Below are 19,021 nucleotides of genomic sequence, written 5' to 3'. Positions count from 1 at the left end.
CTTGGATTCATTGGATTATTTATTCCTTCCAAAGTGCCAAGTCTCTCAACTGAGCTCTTTATTTCAGTGAAATATAATAGCTCATTCAAAGATAAATACGTTTTTATTTTATACAAAGGAACGTTTTTAAGATTTCTTTTATCTACTGTTGATATTTTCTTATGGTATTCTTTTTAGACAGCATTTATATTTGTTTTCTCTATAAAACATGAAGTTTTATTATATCAGTGTAAAATTTTTATGTAAACCGAGTTTATTTTTCAAAATATTTGCTTATATTTTGTGGTGTAATTTTAATTCAACTAATTTAAATAAACATTACTATATAAATGCTTTATTCTGCAATTTGTTGGATCAATTTATTCGAGATAAAATATAAATTATCAGTCCGATAAAAAAAAAACAACTCTCATTCTCAGTCGCTGTACAGAGAGTACGGCAGCTATCCGGTGCAAAGTTTATTTGATTTCCTTTACAGAGAAGCACGTCATTAGACTGTATGTTTCATTCGTTCATGACTGTGCGAGCTGTGCCATTTACATCGACATGCAACACGAATGTTTCATTGTGAAATACATTGCGGCGAACAATTGCTTCGCACATCTGTCTGCTATCTGGCTGCGCCGTTTGGAAACTAAGGTTAGCTCTCGTTTTACGTAATCAGCGATCTCTGTCATCAATACCCAACCTCTACCAACCTTTCCGTCGTCAAAACAAGTGTCACGTGACTGCTGCGCGCTCTCCGCTACACTAGCGCTCGTTGCGGGCGTGGCGCGAATCGCGAACTATGTATTTCATAGATAGGAAAACCTATACCGGAATTAAACTACGTATTGAAGATTGAGATTTAAGATTAAAGATTGAAATTTAATCAATGAGGATAAAGAAATTTTTTCCTTTTGTTTTAGTTGGTCTAATTTGATTGCTCTTAATGATCTGTAGTGAAAAATTTCAATACAGTAAGCATCATCTGGATGATATGATAAACTCGATCGTCGATAAAAGCGCAATCTTCAATATAAATTAAAAATAGTTTTTATCATAATGTATTTAAAGATTTACGTTTATATAGAAGTTTTATATATTATTTATTATTATGTTATTAAGTTTACACGAATCTTTTTTGACGATGCAAGTAATATAAAATATGTAAATTATTACAATTTGAATAATAGAATACAGAAAGAAGTAATTAAATAAGTTAATTAAGTTTTATGATTGTAATATTTGATTCTAATAATTGGTATATTTGACTCTAATATTGAAAAATATATAAGCGAAATAGAAATTTTGTAGTCCAGTGTAATGAAAGAAAAACATAGGCTTTGATGTGTACCTGTATAGATTATTTACACACACAAACGATATTACATAAAAACATATAATCATTATTTGGTGTTACATCTATATAAAATTATTTAGATATATATATATATAGTTATTTCTAGATGAAGAAATTGCTTCATTTTTTGTTTTTATCTTATTACTTCCATCTTTATCTCACAATATTAATTGAAAGAAGTTATCTTATTTTTCAAATTATCTTGATGTATAGTTTATAAGCATGTCTTCCTCCGTATAGGATTTTGAAACGTAATTTCCCTTTTAATAAACCAAATTTTTCATCAGTGCTGTCCAGGATTTGTAATTCGAAGCATTGACTTAATGTGTTATTCTCTTTACTTTCTCTTTCATCAATTATTTTAGAAAAGAAAATTTTTTTAATATTGAAGTACTTTTATGTTATAAAAATCTAAATCTAAAGAATTAGATTCTTATCTTTTATCCATGTCAGATTCTCTTCAATTGTCACATACCTTGCTGTCATAAATGAAGTATTTGGATTATATGATATAAGTATATGCCTCCAGAAATCATTTGTTACATAGATGAAGTTATATTTGAAAAATTCTAATTTTTAAGAAATGGAAATTTTTTCAAACATGCCAAATAGCTTTGCGATGAATTAAAAATTTATAAAATACATTATATTTTATATCATTGTTATTTTTAACTATTATAACTATTATACAAAAATAATTAATAATTTATTTGAATTATTAAAATAACAGGTTTTATATGTGTATCAATTTTAATGTTAACTCAGTTGTAAGTTTAATTAATTAGAATATTATTTTATCATTTCAATTTGTAATCATTATAGAAAAAATTTAGAAAGAAACTTAATCTCTTAGAAATTTATAAATTAATGAAATTAACATTTAAATTGATATAAATATTAGTCACGCTTATTCGATACATCCCAGCATAATAATAAATATTAATTATTAAATAACAATTTAAACATAAAATAATAACAGATCTAAAATAAAAAATTCATGCAAACGTCTTTTTCTTCTCAGATTTCTACAAACGGTTATAATGAATTATAATTATTGCAGTTACGAGTGACAATGATCGACGAGTGAATGTATTGTACAAGAAGTATTAGGCCGCTATTTCTTTTAACTTTAAAATTTTTCAAGCTTGTTGATTGGCTGTAGGATAGAGAGATTCGAAGATCTCTGTTTTGCACATATTTGTCGTACGACAAAAACGTAAATGAAATAATACATTATGCCCGTGTCATACTGTGCATTGGAGACTGAGGATTGCGAATTGAGGATTAGAATTCAATTAGAACGAAACGGATTAAAATTAAAACTATCTGATTGGTCGAATTCTAATCTTTAATTCGCAATTCTTAATCTCCAATGCGTAGTGTGATACGGGCATTAGGCTGTTTTTCGCCCTATGTAAACTGCAACATTTACAAATCGTTGGCACTCTAATAATGGGTTTGAAACGCATAGTTTCTGATTGTACAAGAAATTTCGAAATAATAATAAAATGAATAATTAAAATTAATTTAATAATAATTCATAATAATTCATAATAATAGACGAAATTCTTTGGATTTTTAGAAAATATTATACAGCGACGATTTGATTACAGGAAAATGCGATCGAAATATCACATAACGGAAAAAAATACTATCTTTCTTGCATCGCTCGCGTTAATAATGATGAAACATTATGTATCGGGGCAACATTCGCGAGAAGTTTGAACATCCAAGAGGGAGATGAAGTACTCGTGTCCTCTGTGAAAAGTATTCCCTCGTTAAGCAGCGTTCAGATTGCTCCTCGCACGACAAGCGATCGCGAGCTTTTGGTATGATAATTCTTACAGATTGACTTACTATGCTAATGATGAATGAATTAATCGATTGTCCGTATTCGGTAACAGGAATTACAAATGGAAAGAGTACAATCGAGTCTCTTGAACCAAGTGAGAATCGTCGCGAAAGGACAGCCGCTCGTGGCGTGGATCTCAAAGTTTTCCTCCGTGGCTTTCATTGCGGGCAAGTCACTTATTTTTCGTAATATATTTGAGTATATAACATTATAGAAATAGCGCTATTATTTTCGATTACGTAAATATTGAATTGATCTGTTTGTACCATGTCCGTTTTAATATTATCATATTTTAGAAAGTTATTGATTTATGCAAAGGAAGTAGTCGAAGTAACTGATGGAGTCATTTGTTCGTTATTAAAATATTAACATATAGGGATATATATTAATATATCAATAATATCAAATGATTTCATTAAATTCTTCAGAGTTGAGAGAATATAAAAATATATCTAAATATATTTTTAATATTTTAATGCAAAGGATATTAAGAAGATATTCTGTACGTGATCCTTGCAGAGGATTCAGAGCCGAAATTCGCGTATGGGCTGCTCGAGGAGTTCACAGAAGTGCACGTGCTTGATGCAATCGCAAGCGCAACGATAAAGGATGAGGTCGTTAAGAAGGAGGAGGCTAACACGAAGATAGGCAATCCTTTGGCCAAGATCTTGCCTTACTTCGCCAAAAGAAAAGATCATCGCGATTCGAGGGACAACACCACAAATTATGCGTTACTGCAGAGCTTTCGCAGTAGAAGCGCGCCTCGCGTGTTTCGTGTGTATCCTCTGCCGGACTTCCGGTCCTCCGACCAATTGAATGCACACGACATGATCCTGCAAGGTCCCTGTCACGTTCTGATTCCGAGGAGCTGTGCGCCGAAAAACAGACCGAGCGGAATAATAATGTGTAAATTTATGACATAAAAGAATTTTATTTTGTTAACAATTCGCGAGCGCTAATTTTTTATTGTACACAGAAAAAATAGCTTTGCTGAAGTATATTTGCTTATGTACATATATAAAAATTAGGTCGGTTACAAATCTGAAAATAATTATGTTAGATGTTCAAGTTGATTGCTGAAATGTCCAAATTTTTTATATTATTATTATGATTGAGAGTTTCACATAATTATTTTCATAGTTCAATATAATTGAATTGGTCAACAGCTTGATCAAGTATAAGATATAAAACATAAATAAGAACAAAGTACATCAAATATGATAAACAAAGCCAAGATCAGTCAAATTTTGTTATAATAATATATATATTCTTATATATTCTTTTATTAAATTAATTTATTTTTATTAAGAACAAAGTAATAAGTATACACTCTCTGTAAATAAGTATTAAAATCTGTGACAAGTAGTGATTCATTTCGATACGAGAATCTCGGAATATCGTCTCAGAACTTCTCTGTGTCATTAAAAGTGGCATTTCCGAGATTATTTTATGTTTTTCTCATCTCGTCTCAAAAAAATCGGAGAAATATCAGAATGAGAAATAAACATTACCTGTGAAAGAGTTAAAACCAGATCAGAGACAGTCATTGATTCCGTCGCATCGGCTTAATAAAAAATATACATTTCTGCATCAACAGTAACCAAAGTTAATTAAATTTAAACATTAGGAGATCAAGATCAAACCAAATAATTGATTTAAAAAAATTAAAGGACACAATAAACTGTCATTGACAAGTTCACTGTGTGTCCTCTTCTCGTAACTAAGAATATATTTTCAGATCTGCACCTCTGACTTAGTTTTTCTGAACTTTAGCAAAATTATTTTTTCTCTACAAATAGGATTTAAAATTCATTTGCAGGTAAAGTAAAAAAAGTGCCGGAAAATCGGCAGTATGTTAATGTCACCAGTACAAATTTTCTAAAGGATGATTCTTCTCTCAAGCCTCCGCAAGAACTTGTCGTGAAAATTTACATTCTCGAAGACATATTAGACAAGTGCTCTGCGTCGCTAGACAGGGAGTATTTCGATCTGAATTCGATCCATTCTTGCATTTACGTGTCAGCGAGTTTGAGGATCACTTTAGGATTGAAAGTCGGAAGCAGAGTGATCGTGCAGATGATCGAGGGGGATGAGTCACCACCGAGGCCGTCGTCGGTGAACGTTTTTCCCTTCAATCAATCGGTAACGTCAGAAGTTTTCGCAAATTACGTGAAACTCCATTCGAGACACGAGCCGTTGTTGCTTAATTCGGGTGCGACGATTTTACTCGAGGATGGCGAACAGTGCGTTGTACGAATGTCGCCCGCGGATTGCAATTACGCGACGATAGATGGAAAGGATGCGGAAGACTTGGTCGTTCTTGTTTCGTCTGCGTCGGATCCGAGCGACGGGAAAATTCCTCAGAACTGTCCTGAGCAAAATTTGAGAATGGAGAAAATTTTCACAAGGTAATGAGCAAAGAGTAAAGAGAAACAGGAGAGAATGTTTGGTTCTAAACAAGCGAACGGAAGTAACTATATATCTAACATAAAAAGTGGACGCTTAAGATGGCTGCCATGACGTACATCTGTCCGCGGATTTAGCTCCCATTATTAATACATTCCCTCCTGTTTCTCTTTACTCTTTGAGTATACATACGATAAAATATAAAACTCCAAAATATAAAATTCTCATTATTACTGATAATACTAACCGATGAAAGGTTATCATAATTTCGAACTGAAGTTGTTACACGACACGCCCAGCAATGCATCATGGTGCTCTTTATAATATTAATATTATAATTTATTAATAATGAACTGTTTTGTTGCTCAAGATCTTTTTCCTGTTAAACTGTTTTACTGTCGTATAAACGTAAAAAAAATGGACGCTTAAGATGGCTGCCATGACGTACATTCGTCCGCGGATTTGGCTACCCTCATTATTGATACATTTCTTTCTGTTTCTCTTTGCTCTTTGATAATGAGACGTATTATGATATTTATATAGTCATAAATATAAAACATCTTTTTATTGCATTTTCTTGAAAAGGTGGAGCAAAATAAGAATAAATGGAGAACAAAATATAAAAAATAAATATTATTTTTCAATAAAACTACTTAATTTATTTTTCGTTAGAACGTTTACGCCAATTATGGGAGTGCTTTATACTTATGACCGAAACTGTAATGATTACTGTTAATGATAATATAATTATGGCCTTGAATCATCACTCGCAATACCTAATAAATCTTTGAGTCAGTAGACTTATCCAAGCAGAACAACAAGTCACGATAACGTCAAAATGGCATTAAAATGAATCGTAAATAATTGAAAAATGACTTTTAAAGATCATTTTGTAGTCATTTTGACATTATTTTGATATCATAATAACTTGTTGTTCTGCTTGGATATATATTGCATCAATAGTGATGATAAAAAAATTACAGATGTATAGAGGGTATCCTTGAAAATTGCGAAATCGCCCTTGACCTCAGCTTGGGTTTGCGAAGAGCAGTGGACTTCCGGTACGACCGGGAAAATATTCTGATCTGCGGCGCCATGGGTTGTGGTAAAACGACTATCTGCAAAAAGCTAATTGAGTGTTACTGCGAGGCACCATGTTTCGTGCATACGCACGTGATCGATTGCAGGTCGCTGAAAGGTAATATCGCGCCGGCTTTTCCATGCAATTAGCAGAATTAACTGCGATAAATTTTGATCTCTGTTGGACTTACTCCAAATCTTTGAAGGACTTTAAATGCAAACGATTATTTTTTTTCTTGTATAATGTGCATAGAGAAGCCTGATTGTTCTCGTTTAATTTTAATAAATTATAATAAATCCATTAAAAAATTCATGGCAATCGTATTTCAATTCATTACAATTTAGAATAAAATTTACTATATTGTTTCATTCATAAAGATGTCTCTTTGGAGTTCTTGCTTTAATAGAATTTACTAAAGTTGTTATATATTTCCAAATTTACATCTGAATTAAATTTACATCTATATTATAATCAAAATAAAATTTTTTTAAAGAGATTATGGAAAATGATTAAGAAGGCAATTTGTTTTTTTCAAATTTCTATCATATTGCTCATATTTTACGGTATTTATCAAATACAGCAATTATTGATTAGGCAAAAAGGTAGAAACAATGCAGAAGATCATTACGTCCGTTATGAACGAATGCGTGTATTATCAACCATCCATCCTGTTTCTGGATAATTTGGAGAGCATTACCAATGCGTCATTAAATGACGAGGAAAATACGATAGATGCAACGAACGCTTCTAGGTACGCAATTGCATTTATTGATTAATTTAAGCCGAATGATAATTGTTAATTTAATTGAAAAGCGAGGCAAAACCTTTCTGATAGTCGAACTGTGTGGTTTACAAATTGATGCTCATGATTATTGTTCGTATTTCACAGATACATTTATAGATATCATTTTTCAAAAATTGGTCTTTGAAAAAAATAATACAAAAAAGCACTTTCCAATTTATTATTTATTGGCGAAATGCTCAACCATCGTCTTGATCGATAGGAAGCCTTAATTAATTGATCTTAAATTAATTTTAGAATTACCGATATGCTGATCAAAACCATCATGCAATATCAAGAATGTCATTACATCTCAATCGTCGCCACTTGTGCCGATGTGAGCAAAATCGGTTCGAGATTACGGCCGGTTAGAGGAGTGCAGTTTTTTAGGACTGTCTTGCAGGTTCCGAATCTCGAGAAGGTATAAATCGATTCGAAATTATTTCAAATCATTGCGAAAAATAACATGCGTGAAATTTAAGGAAAATTAACCTTTTATAATTTTTACGTAAATTAATAGAAAATTTAAAAATTTATATAGGATCCAGTAAAGATTGTAACAACACTTGAGGATAGATTCCTGAGATTATTTTGAGACATTATGACCATGTTATATATTTGTATATTGTGTTTAATTTAAATATTGCAAAATTTAATTTTTAGTTCGTGTCGCCTTTATACGAAACTCGATCGATCCAATTTATTCGAAAAAAAGAATGGAGAGGAAAATATATGATACATATTACATTTATATTTTCTAATTTCCTTTCTTTGTGCCATTAATATCTTATTTGTCGATGCATTTCACGATTACGCGTCTTCGTATTTCCACACCTTCTTAATTAAACTCCCTCTATCCCATGTCAGTTCTCTCTCTCGTTGATTTCTGCGTAACACTAACTCATGTCATGGCTAACCAGGTGGATAGAATCGATATTTTGCGATTAACGCTCGAGGACAAGTTGTGCGTGCCCGGAGACATGAATTGGAATTACTATGGAAACAAGACCGAGGGCTGGATGCCCCAGGATATCGTCGATCTGGCGGAGAAGGCGCGGTTCGTCACATGGAAGCGCCATGGTAACGAGATACACGAGTTATTATAAAAATATCAATGCCGCAGTATTTTAAATTAAATTTAAAATTTAAAATTAAAAAATTAACTGAAAAAGGAAAAAAATTGGATTAAAAATTTCTAGCTAATTTTTAATATGCTAAGCAATAATAAAAGGAAGAAAGGTCAAATAAAAGCAAATAATTATTTGTAAGAAATTATTTGTAAGAATTATTTGAAAAAAATTATTTGTGAAAGCAAATGGCAATATACTTAAGTAGTGATGATTTTTATCGTAGATGATCACAAACTATTTTATTATCTGTTTAAATCTTTTAGTATTTTATCTCAAGTTCAGAGAAATTCTTTCTTAATTTGATTGTTTTTATGGAGATCACTGTATTCTCAACGTACATATTTTTTATTTAATATTATGTGCTATATTTATTCATTTCTGTCTACTTAAAGCGGCAGAAAGATTGAAAGTGCCGATTATCGTGACGGAGGAGGATGTTAACACCGCATTGGAGGGTTTCACGCCAATGTCCTTGCAGGGCGTACAGTTGTACAAAAGTAGCGGTCACTCTTGGTCCGACATCGGCGGACTGGCGAGTACGAAGACCTCTCTCACGGAAATTTTGCAGTGGCCGCTCAAGTACCCAGAGATCTTCAAGAATGCTCCAATAAAACTCCAGAGCGGTGTCTTGTTGTACGGGATGCCCGGCACTGGGAAAACTATGCTGGCCAAAGCGATAGCCAGCGAGTGTGGTGTGAATTTGATCAGCATCAAGGTAGAATTAAGACTTATTTTTAATCAGATGCAAAATGGACTTCAATTTTTCTTAATTTTCTTTAGATCTGCTGGTAGCATTAAGTGAAGATTAAATAATAGTGGAGATAATTAAAATGGAGAATAATTTTATAATTAGTTATACTATATAATGAGGTCAAGCGGAGTTACTTTTTAGAAAATCTACCTTGGCAATTTTTAATTAGGCATATATAAATGAAACTTATCAGTAATTCTTAATAATATTTTATTTATGACGTTTATTTTACGCGTCAGTTCACTTAATTAAAATAATAATTTAACTATAATTAATGACGATATATATATGCGGTGATTCTTTTGTTATTTGTTAAATAATATTAAGCTTTATTTTAGGGTCCAGAATTATTGTCGAAGTACATAGGCGTCAGTGAGGAGTCTGTCAGAAATGTATTTGAAAGGTATAATTCCTCAAGACTTTTTTCTGTTCTTTTAATGTTGGATTTGTGTGGATGTGGATTTTAAAAAGATTATATTATTCGCTTATTATATTATTTGCAAGAAATTCTTTATGTCTTAATTAGCATCGATATCAGTAAATTGCTTGTCAATTTAATTTGTGATATTACTATCTTAATTCAGGAGTGCGTATTAGAGAATCGAGAAGATCGAAAATTAAATTGGCACGCAGTTTACAGAACCAGATATATATATATATATAAATTCACACAAGAAATATTCAAACATTAAAATCCGCTTTGTCTGAATATAGTAATTTTTATATTTAATTAGATTTATTTTCATCGGTTTAAATTCGTATTATAGAAATTCATAATTATAGAAATATTATTAATTGCAAGATTTAGCCAAAATAAGGCATTTTTTACCTATTATCTAATTAATTATGTTATTCACATATCGGCCTAATATCACTTAATGTTATTTATTGTAACTATTATATATTATATTATGTTATAGAGCCCGTCGCGCCAAGCCGTGCGTTTTATTCTTTGATGAATTCGACAGTCTTGCACCAAGGTGAGTCATGAAACAAATGATTATATAAATTTTACTTATCTCATACTTTATTTGTTAGTATCCTAATTATAATGATATAAATATAACATAAGTATTCTACATATTAAATACTGTATCTATTTGGTATTTGATAAATAAATAACTAAATAAACAAATGTATTCATAGTTATCACAAATATACATATATATATATATATATATATATATATATATATATATATATATATACTGCAACCGCACTCACGAGCATGGGGCAACTTCGTCGCACACTCACAGCTAAGATTTTCGTAGGCGATCGGATGACGGGTGGCGTTAAACGAAACGCGATAGAAATGCGTCTTCACGCGGCCGCTCTTAAGGGCAGCACATAATCACAAAATAATAGTTGGGCGCCAGGCACGAGCGAGCGTGCCACTCTTTCTCGAAATTACGCGATATTTTCTTTATGCCATATTCTAATGAGCTGTGAATGCCAACGGGCTCTCAACCGGTAGCTGAGTCTCGGAAATGGCAGAGGGGGTGGTTCGCGATCAAGGATAGCGGATCGTTTGGAAGAGCGAATAGGGGCGAGAATAAAGTACACACGAATCAACAATAGCAAAAGTAACAAAATATATTAAATAAGTCTTCGACTTGTATTTACATCTGGCGACACAATCGAGACGATAAACTCTACTTGAGCGCGATAACGGATTCACGCAGGCCCCGAGGTTTTACGCTAGACGTATCAACTTCGTTAGATTCTCGCGACACGAGGGACACGCCACACAGGGATACTCTCGCGAATAGTACGAACAAGACTTCGTCGAAAATACTAGGGAACTCGGCAACGATTGTAGCGTGGACACGGCGTGACCTCGTATGCGCTTGCGAGGCCTCGCGCCGCTCAGCTGAGATGCAGAGAAGGCTTGAATACGTGCAAACTCGACACTACGCAGTCTCGATACGACAGAAGATGCACAATTACCAACTGCTATTATAAATTTTCGTTAATGGCTATGACACAGAGGACCGACGCCCTAATAGATATGCAAATCTTACGCTACAGGCGTCCGAGACGACACGATACGCGACAATATTACGGTACGGAACTTCGACGCAACATGTGATCGCGATAAAAATCTACAACGAATGACGAGGCTGTGGCCTTGGCGGACGCGGTAGGATTATCCCGACGATAAGGGCCGTTCCGGGAGGCGACACGCGTACTTGAATCCCCCGAAAATCTATCGCACGGCAATACCACGTACACTCACTATTATACGCCCGACAGAATTCCGATAAGACTACGCCTTCCGGACGCGGAAACCGGCGACTGTACAGTTGTGACGCTCGTCTCATCGTGACTCCCCCGCAGATACTCGTCCGGGTCGTCCTCGGAAGGCTCTGGTTTCCTTTACGTCCTCTCACGTGCTTTCGTCAAGCGGGCCACAGCACAAGTGCCGGGCGCTAATCCTTCCGAGGGCATGCAGGGCTCATAATCCCCGCGAGGGGGCCTTATCGCGCCTGATTGGCGCGTGGCTCCGCTAATCGCGGGAACCGCGTCATGCCCGTGTCGTATGTCCTGGCGCGCGAAATTCGAGAGGCCGCGGGATCCTTTTCGGGCCTCGAGGTGCCTATTCGGGGCTCTCGCCGTCCTTGGGGCGTACAGTGGCCATCCCCGTCATGCCAACTCTCGGTCCGCTTTGCGCCTGGAAGAGGGTGCGATAGGAAATGCCTTGCGACAACCAAAAGGGCATAATAATGAATGATGCGACCCGGAGTCAGGTGTCGTGCGTCCCGTCGGGTCCGTCAGCAGCGGTCGTCTCTTGACTCTCATTCCTGGTCGTTCTTTTTCCTCTTCTCTCCAGTGAGGTGGCATCATTCTGTCAAGATCGCGGGAATCGCCGGCCTCTGTGACCCTCGGTATGGGAATACACAGGAAAGGGAAAACGAAAGCGGCGACGCGGAACGCGTAAGGCACGCAAACAACGTCGCGGAAAAAAGCGCAGGTGCATCCGCCTCCCGAAATGTGAGAGGACTCAGGACGCTAGACTGCACTGTTCGGTCAGGCCATACGGTCCTTGTGACAGAAAACGTCACGTCACAATACAAATATATATATCTTGATATTTATCGAAATTTATATTTATTTTAATCTTTCTTTTATTTTCAATATATAAAAAATTATACACTTTTTTTTTAATTTTATCAAACGCGTGCATTTTAATTTAATTAGACGCGGACATGACAGTACTGGAGTCACCGATCGAGTGGTGAATCAACTACTGACGCAACTTGATGGGATCGAAGATCGCGAAGGAGTGGCGGTCGTGGCAGCATCTTCAAGGCCTGACTTATTGGATCCGGCTCTTCTGAGACCAGGACGTCTCGACAAGTATTTGCATTGCCCTTTACCGAACGAGGTAAACACATTTTTTATAACTTTCTCAATTTAGCGCGACTTTTTATTAATTATTGTCATTAATAACTAATACTCACTTTTTATTTCAGTTGGAAAGAGAGGAGATTTTCACAGTTCTATGCAATGCTCAAAATATAGATACAGCCGTACTGGATCTGAAAATATTAGTCCAGTTCTCTGATGGATTTACTGGGGCTGACATCAATGCGGCGATTACTTCGGCAAAATTATCAGCGTTTGAGGATGCCTTGGCGATTGCTACGGTGAGTAGTACATACTTGAAGTTTTTTTTTACAGAAACAAATAAATTACATTTTCAAGAAATAAAAAAGACTTCTTATCTTCAAACCATTGTATAGGCAGTAATTTTTCTCCAAATATATAATATTAGATGAGAATAAAATAATAATTTATTATATATCTCATAATATTTTACCTTCCTTTCATATCAATATGAATAAAAAGTGAAGAAGGAAATATATATTATGAAGTATAAAGCAATAATTTTTTCATTTTTTTATTTTGTAAATTTTACAAATTGCTCTAAATAAAAGCATCCTTTGCAAATATTTAACTCTTATTATATTTCCTGTTTTCTGTTTGATTTTTATAAAATTATAATTATTATTAAAATAAAATTATTATTCACGACATGACACTAATAAATGATCTGACAGATTAAATTGACAAATTAAAAAAATGGACTTATTTAGTTTTTGAGAGACCTTTTATTTGTATATAATCTTTTGATTACTATGTGCCACTATATAGTACAACTTTGCGATCAATTCAACCATAATCAAAGGGTTAATATTAATTTGTATATTATTTGTGCGTTATTCGTTAATTGATTTAATCAATGCTTGAGTCTCATTTGTTTGATCATTGGTTTAGAAATTAATTATTTATCATTTTATTGTTTGTATATTGCAGAAATAACTTCTAAATATAAGAAATTAATGTAAAATAATGTTTATAAAATATGTAAAATATATAAAAAATGTAAAGCAGATAAAAATCTTGCGTATCTAATTAATGATAAGTTCGAGAAAGATATTTGGATAAATAAGAATTTAGCTAAGTAATTTCAGTTGTCAATTCGTCGTGATCGATCTTTCAAATCGATACGTTGATTCGGACTCTCTTGCGGAACAGCAGATCACCTCGCTAATGGCCGAACCGTTTTCTTGTTGTTGTCGTTGTCGGTGGTAGTATCTGTGCAACGCCGTAATGAAAAGCGCTTCTCGCGCGACTCCCGAGAATCATTTGTAGGGTAGCTTCCGAAGTAAGATAGTGCGTAATGACGATAATATCGTTAGGTGTGCACCCTTACGGTGTGCGTACACACGGGGGCGCGCCCGGGCGCGGGCTGGTGATACGGGAGAAGATCGAAGGGGGTTGGTGGAGGGAGCTGAAGGTGCCGCGATATAACCGAGGAAACGTAGACCAGGTTTATTAGCACACGGTGCCGAGAGCGCCGGGCGACCGGGCCACCCCCTTCGGCGCTTCGCTTCATCCCCCGGTCTCCCCACGCCTCGCTGAACGTCGAGGGGGTTATTATCTTATGCGTTATAATGATACACGGTTTAGGGCCCCGCAGCAGTCCTGCAAGATCGAAAGCCAGACAGCCATTCCACTAGTTATGGCGCTCGTTAATCTCTCAGACACATTCGACGTGTCTATCATCAACCCTCGCGAATGCATGTTTAATTGTTTATTTGTTAATCCAATTTTAGCAATTTTTCTGCTAAATAGGTATAAAAGTGTTTATGATATTTCTTTGATGAAGATACACTTTCGATTGAAAATTAATGTATAATAATTACTTATTTGTTATATGGTTTATATGTGAAATAATTTTGCAAGTTATTAATTTATACTAAGAAAAATGGTCTGATTGGATTAAATAATAATTCTGATGGATAAATTTCATTCAAAATCAGAAATTTCTACTAAGTTAAGTCTACTAGAATTTTAGTTGAGATAACTAGAATTCTGATTGATATAATTATTCTGGTAAAAATAAGAATTCTAGTAGATTTTATCAGAAATATTGTATCAACCAGAATTCCGGTTATCTCAACTAGAATTCTAATAAATTTAAGGAAATTCTGATTCGTTCATTTTCAATCAGAAATTTTTTTTTAATACATTAATTGATATTGCATAATTTGTAATGCAGTCAAAGGTCAATTGAATTTCTTGATTTTTATTATCCTCATTTTCTAACTTTTATTTAAAAAACGTGAAAATATTAAGAGCGCGCGATTGCATATGATCTACGGAGATAAGCGTAAATTCAGCGGTCATTCATTGGTGCGTGCATGTGCACCTGATTGAATTAATCCGAATTAATCGGGCCTGCGTTAAAAGGTAGGGAGCGTCTTCGAGGTATACGAGGAATGAGTGGCGCGGCTCACGGGAAGTTATTAATTAATACGCATCGGAGAAAACGAAGTTACAGGGCGGCACTTACCTCCCGGAAGAACGCGAGAGAGTATCCAAACTGTGCGTCTAATTAGCGAGTGAGTTTCCGGAGAGCATGACGCATCCCGAGAGAAAGATATAGAGATAGAGAGGGGGGGGAGAGAGAGAGAGAGAGAGAGAGAGAGAGAGAGAGAGAGAGAGAGAGAGAGAGAGAGAGAGAGAGAGAGAGAGAGAGAAGTGTCTTGCTTATCTGTGATAAGTGATTATGCGGATAGGAAGATGGGAGGGTGTCTTCTGAAGCGGCGTGGGTTATGTTTAACTCCAATAATTAATTCAAATCGCTGCTGTTAACGCGCAACATTAAGCTTTTGCAGTATTTGAGAAAACTTGGCAATATTTTTTCACGCGATCAGAACAATGAGTGATGATAGACGCAATTAAAATAGGAATACAAATATTATACATATATTTTTAGATATATGTATATTTGATATATAAGATGTATTTTGTAGATGTATCTTATCCATATAGGGTTTTACAATTGGCCCAGTACTGGGCCAGTACTAATTGCCATAGTTCAGATACTAACCTAGTATTGGTTGACAAACATTGGCCGTTAATTGACAGTCATAGTATACTGTTATGGGTTTTCTACACTAACCCAGATAGCCAAGTCTGTAGAAAGCAGATTTTTTTTTTAATATCTGCTATACACTATGCCAATAAAATAACAACAGAATTGTTACAGAATTAGATGTACATAATACTGTTGACAGACTGCTAGAAAAAACGTAATAAAATCGACAGGATCTGCTCAGTTTCTGTCAACAATTTGCCTTCATTATGTCGATAAGCGATGTTAACAGAACACAAGCCTAATACGGACGCAGTTGATGGCAGACTGCTGTTATTTTCTGCTCGAACCTGCTGATAGTTTGCTAAAAGACTGCAGACATTTTGCTATCTAGGAAGTTATTATGTGAGCTTTAAATCCTAAGCCGTAAGAAATTGATCAATCATAATCAATTATTCTTCTCACATTCAACTATGATTGGTCAATTTCTTACGACTTAAGAATTAAAGCTTAGATAATGACTTATTGTAGAAAACCTATTAGTTAAGCGTTGGTTTCGTTGTAACTGCTGGCGACCTTAATATAAGTAGATGAATATTTTTTTTCTAATATTATATTTTATATATTTTGCTTATCGATGACAGGACGGCAAAGTCAGTGAGACTACCATCAAAGTTACGCAAACACATCTCGTGGAGTCTATCAAATCGACGAGACCATCCTTGTCCACTGCTGAAAAATTGAAATATACCAAGATGTAAGTGGCCGTGCATGAAGAAAATTAGAGTAATAAAAAATTTAACTGATTTACCTTAAAAAATTGAAGTCACATTATTATATTTAATTATTATAAACTATACCATATTCTATAATTACAGTTACGCTCGGTTTTCCAAGGCAGATAACTTCACGGAGGATGTGTTGAAGAACCAGAAGGCGACACTGGCTTAATCCGAATCTTTTCTTAAATTGTAAGCCAAAATTTTTCAGGAAGGAAAAAATATATTTTCGTACTGAAACACAAATCATTTTTTTTCTTTGCTCAGATATGTTAATCATTCAAACAGAGACATGACGTCATAAAATAACGTATAATAATTGGATTAAATCTACGATTTGCTGTCCATGTTCTTCGGACTTGAGGAATCGATCTCAAGTAAGAATCCACACCCATCCGAACGTAACTCGCGACGGAGATTTTACCAGGTAAACCCGATGGCGAACCGCGGCGGCAGCTCGAGGAGGCGGATGTCGCACCGGGGCAAAGTTAAATTAAATCACGGGCGAAGGCAGCTAATATTGTAGTTTATCTGGCGGGACATTAGCGCGGTGAAATATGCGCCTCCTTCGCTCCGGCGAACTTAAAATCAAGATCTTAGACGAACTTCCCAGCACCCCTTTCCCTTCCACCCCTCTCGCGAGACGCCGAGACGCCGACGTCGACGCCGGCGCGTCCTTCCTGTTAAGTCGCGCGTGAAAATACTAATTATTATACCGATTATTAATACGAAAAGTTGCCCGGCGCTAAGTCGACAAGCACGAGGAGAGTCGCGGCGGAGTTTCGCGGGATGGCCCCGGAGGGTGGGTCGCGCAAGCATCCGGATTATGCTTCGCGCTTACGCTCGGTTACGGGAGGAAAAGTGGACCGAGGCTAAGAGCGCATTGCGCAGCGATAGATAATGAGTTTGCTTGCGTAAATGCGAAAATATAGAATGTAACGTCGTAGTCGTATTGTTATGCTGCATGTTTCGTTGAGACTCAATTTATGTGTTACGATCGTAGACTGTATATAAAAGACTGTATATAAAAGCACGTTTTCATTGGAAACGTAAGAATAAGTAATTAAGAAACAGCTAGGGTTTATTGCAATCTTGTAAAATTCCCTGATTTGAAAATTTCCGGATTTTGTCCAAGTATTTTTAATCCAAATTCTAAATAAATTTAGAAAATTGTTTAACCTCAGCACACATTATAATAAACATCAAATTTGAAGACATTATTCGAAATTATTTGAAATTATTTTATTCTGTTGACATCATCTGATGTACATAATAATGTATATGTTGAAAAGTCAAAATTTTGAAAAAAAATTAATTGTTTAGTATGAATTATTTTTTTAAATAATATGCATATGCATGAACTGAATTTAAAAAATATTTTTTTTACATACTTTCCAATAAAGTCAGGTCTGAAGGGGTTAATGCATTTGAAATGAAACATACAGTTGCTTATTTCATGTCAATTATGTGCTAGAATAAAATATAAAACATCTCATAAACTATTGATTTTTTAATATCCCTATCTTAAGACTTTTATATGCATAACAATTATAGAGGAATCATATTATATAAAAAAATATAATTCCATTTAAAAATATAAAGATCATCTTAAAATCTTAGAACTACGTCCACTTATAGAATCTGTAACCATTAAAAGATGTTCTCCTCGAAATAAAATAAGCTCCACTTGAAACATTTTTTAGACTAACAAATAGTTTGAGAGATAATTGCGTCTGAAGCTTCAAATGAAACACCCTGTATAATGTATCAGTGAGCTGTTTATAATATATTCTATCTCTCTACTCTAGTCTACTAACTTATTGTCTTCTATTGTCTATTCACTCAATTTTTTTAAAATAAAAACTTACACATAAGACACACTTCTTTTATCAAGAAAAAATGATTAAAGAAATAATTTTCAGAAGAAGACAGAATTTAAATTTAAAAGTACAATTCCCAAAATTTCTCTGAGTCCCGATAAAATTCCAAGAAAATTATTGATTTTTAAGAATAATGAAGAAATTTCCTAAAAATTCCAGGTTTTCCAGGTAATAATCTTAAAGAGAAGGCAATAATTGGTTTGATGCTTTTCTTAGTTGTTCAGAAATGTGACAGAAAGGAATAATGAACTACACATATCTTTGTCTTTCTTGTAATAGCTTCAGCTGCCACATACGAAAATGCATAGTCTATTATATAAGTCTAAGTCCATTGTTAGATCTCGTGGAAATTCGCGCGCGACCTTTGTATCCTTTGCCCCATGGGCAAAGGACGACTCTTTTGTCATGAACACATAGTCGAAAGGAGTCTCTGGATAGCGCAATTCGCAAGGTTAAGCCGCGAAATGGCGAAAGAAAAGCGCGCGATGCAAGGGGATGCTCGCAACGACGATGACGGTGACAACGACGACGATGACGACGACGACGACGACGACGACGACGACGACGACGACGACGACGACGACGACGACGAAGAGGAGGTTCTGCTTAGCATAAAAATGGCCAATTACCTGAC

At 34.9% G+C, this 19,021-nt stretch overlaps 2 protein-coding genes across 3 annotated transcripts in view; one reads left to right on the top strand and one right to left on the bottom strand.

Moving 5' to 3' along the window:
• The first annotated feature begins 211 nt into the window (after positions 1 to 211).
• On the top strand, positions 212 to 18,309 carry Pex1 (peroxisomal biogenesis factor 1). 2 transcript variants are annotated; one of them, XM_011066106.2, is made up of 17 exons: positions 212 to 639; positions 2,956 to 3,171; positions 3,247 to 3,361; positions 3,714 to 4,100; positions 5,014 to 5,602; positions 6,584 to 6,798; positions 7,276 to 7,432; positions 7,721 to 7,883; positions 8,383 to 8,542; positions 8,985 to 9,307; positions 9,682 to 9,746; positions 10,264 to 10,323; positions 12,542 to 12,728; positions 12,817 to 12,990; positions 16,373 to 16,485; positions 16,607 to 16,699; positions 16,775 to 18,309. In XM_011066106.2, exons 1-16 carry the CDS (start codon positions 547 to 549, stop codon positions 16,677 to 16,679), a joined length of 3,090 nt encoding a protein of 1,029 aa, XP_011064408.1. In that variant the 5' UTR covers positions 212 to 546; the 3' UTR covers positions 16,680 to 16,699; positions 16,775 to 18,309. The 2 variants fall into 2 exon arrangements, with proteins under 2 accessions (XP_011064408.1, XP_011064407.1); XM_011066105.2 differs by lacking the exon at positions 16,775 to 18,309 and having other exon boundaries at positions 16,607 to 16,753.
• Positions 16,662 to 19,021, bottom strand: part of LOC105152062 (uncharacterized) — a 102,271-nt gene continuing 99,911 nt past the window's right edge. Inside the window, exon 2 of the transcript XR_015548066.1 lies at positions 16,662 to 16,741. The gene's annotated coding sequence lies outside the window, so the exon portion shown is untranslated. The remainder of the gene's footprint in view (positions 16,742 to 19,021) is intronic.

Source organism: Acromyrmex echinatior, chromosome 17 (assembly GCF_024713525.1).
Source record: "Acromyrmex echinatior isolate Ae372 chromosome 17, ASM2471352v2, whole genome shotgun sequence".
Taxonomy (NCBI): Eukaryota; Metazoa; Arthropoda; class Insecta; order Hymenoptera; family Formicidae; genus Acromyrmex; species Acromyrmex echinatior.
The sequence above is the reverse complement of the archived record's forward strand: the minus strand, read 5'-3'. Positions and strand labels throughout refer to the sequence as shown.

Excerpts from the sequence above, each read along its gene's own strand:
- Pex1 (XM_011066106.2), top strand. The coding sequence starts at position 547 with ATGCAACACGAATGTTTCATTGTGAAATACATTGCGGCGAACAATTGC. Across the intron at positions 7,433-7,720 it reads GATGCAACGAACGCTTCTAG|AATTACCGATATGCTGATCA; the intron begins GTACGCAATTGC and ends AATTAATTTTAG. Across the intron at positions 16,486-16,606 it reads AAATTGAAATATACCAAGAT|TTACGCTCGGTTTTCCAAGG; the intron begins GTAAGTGGCCGT and ends CTATAATTACAG.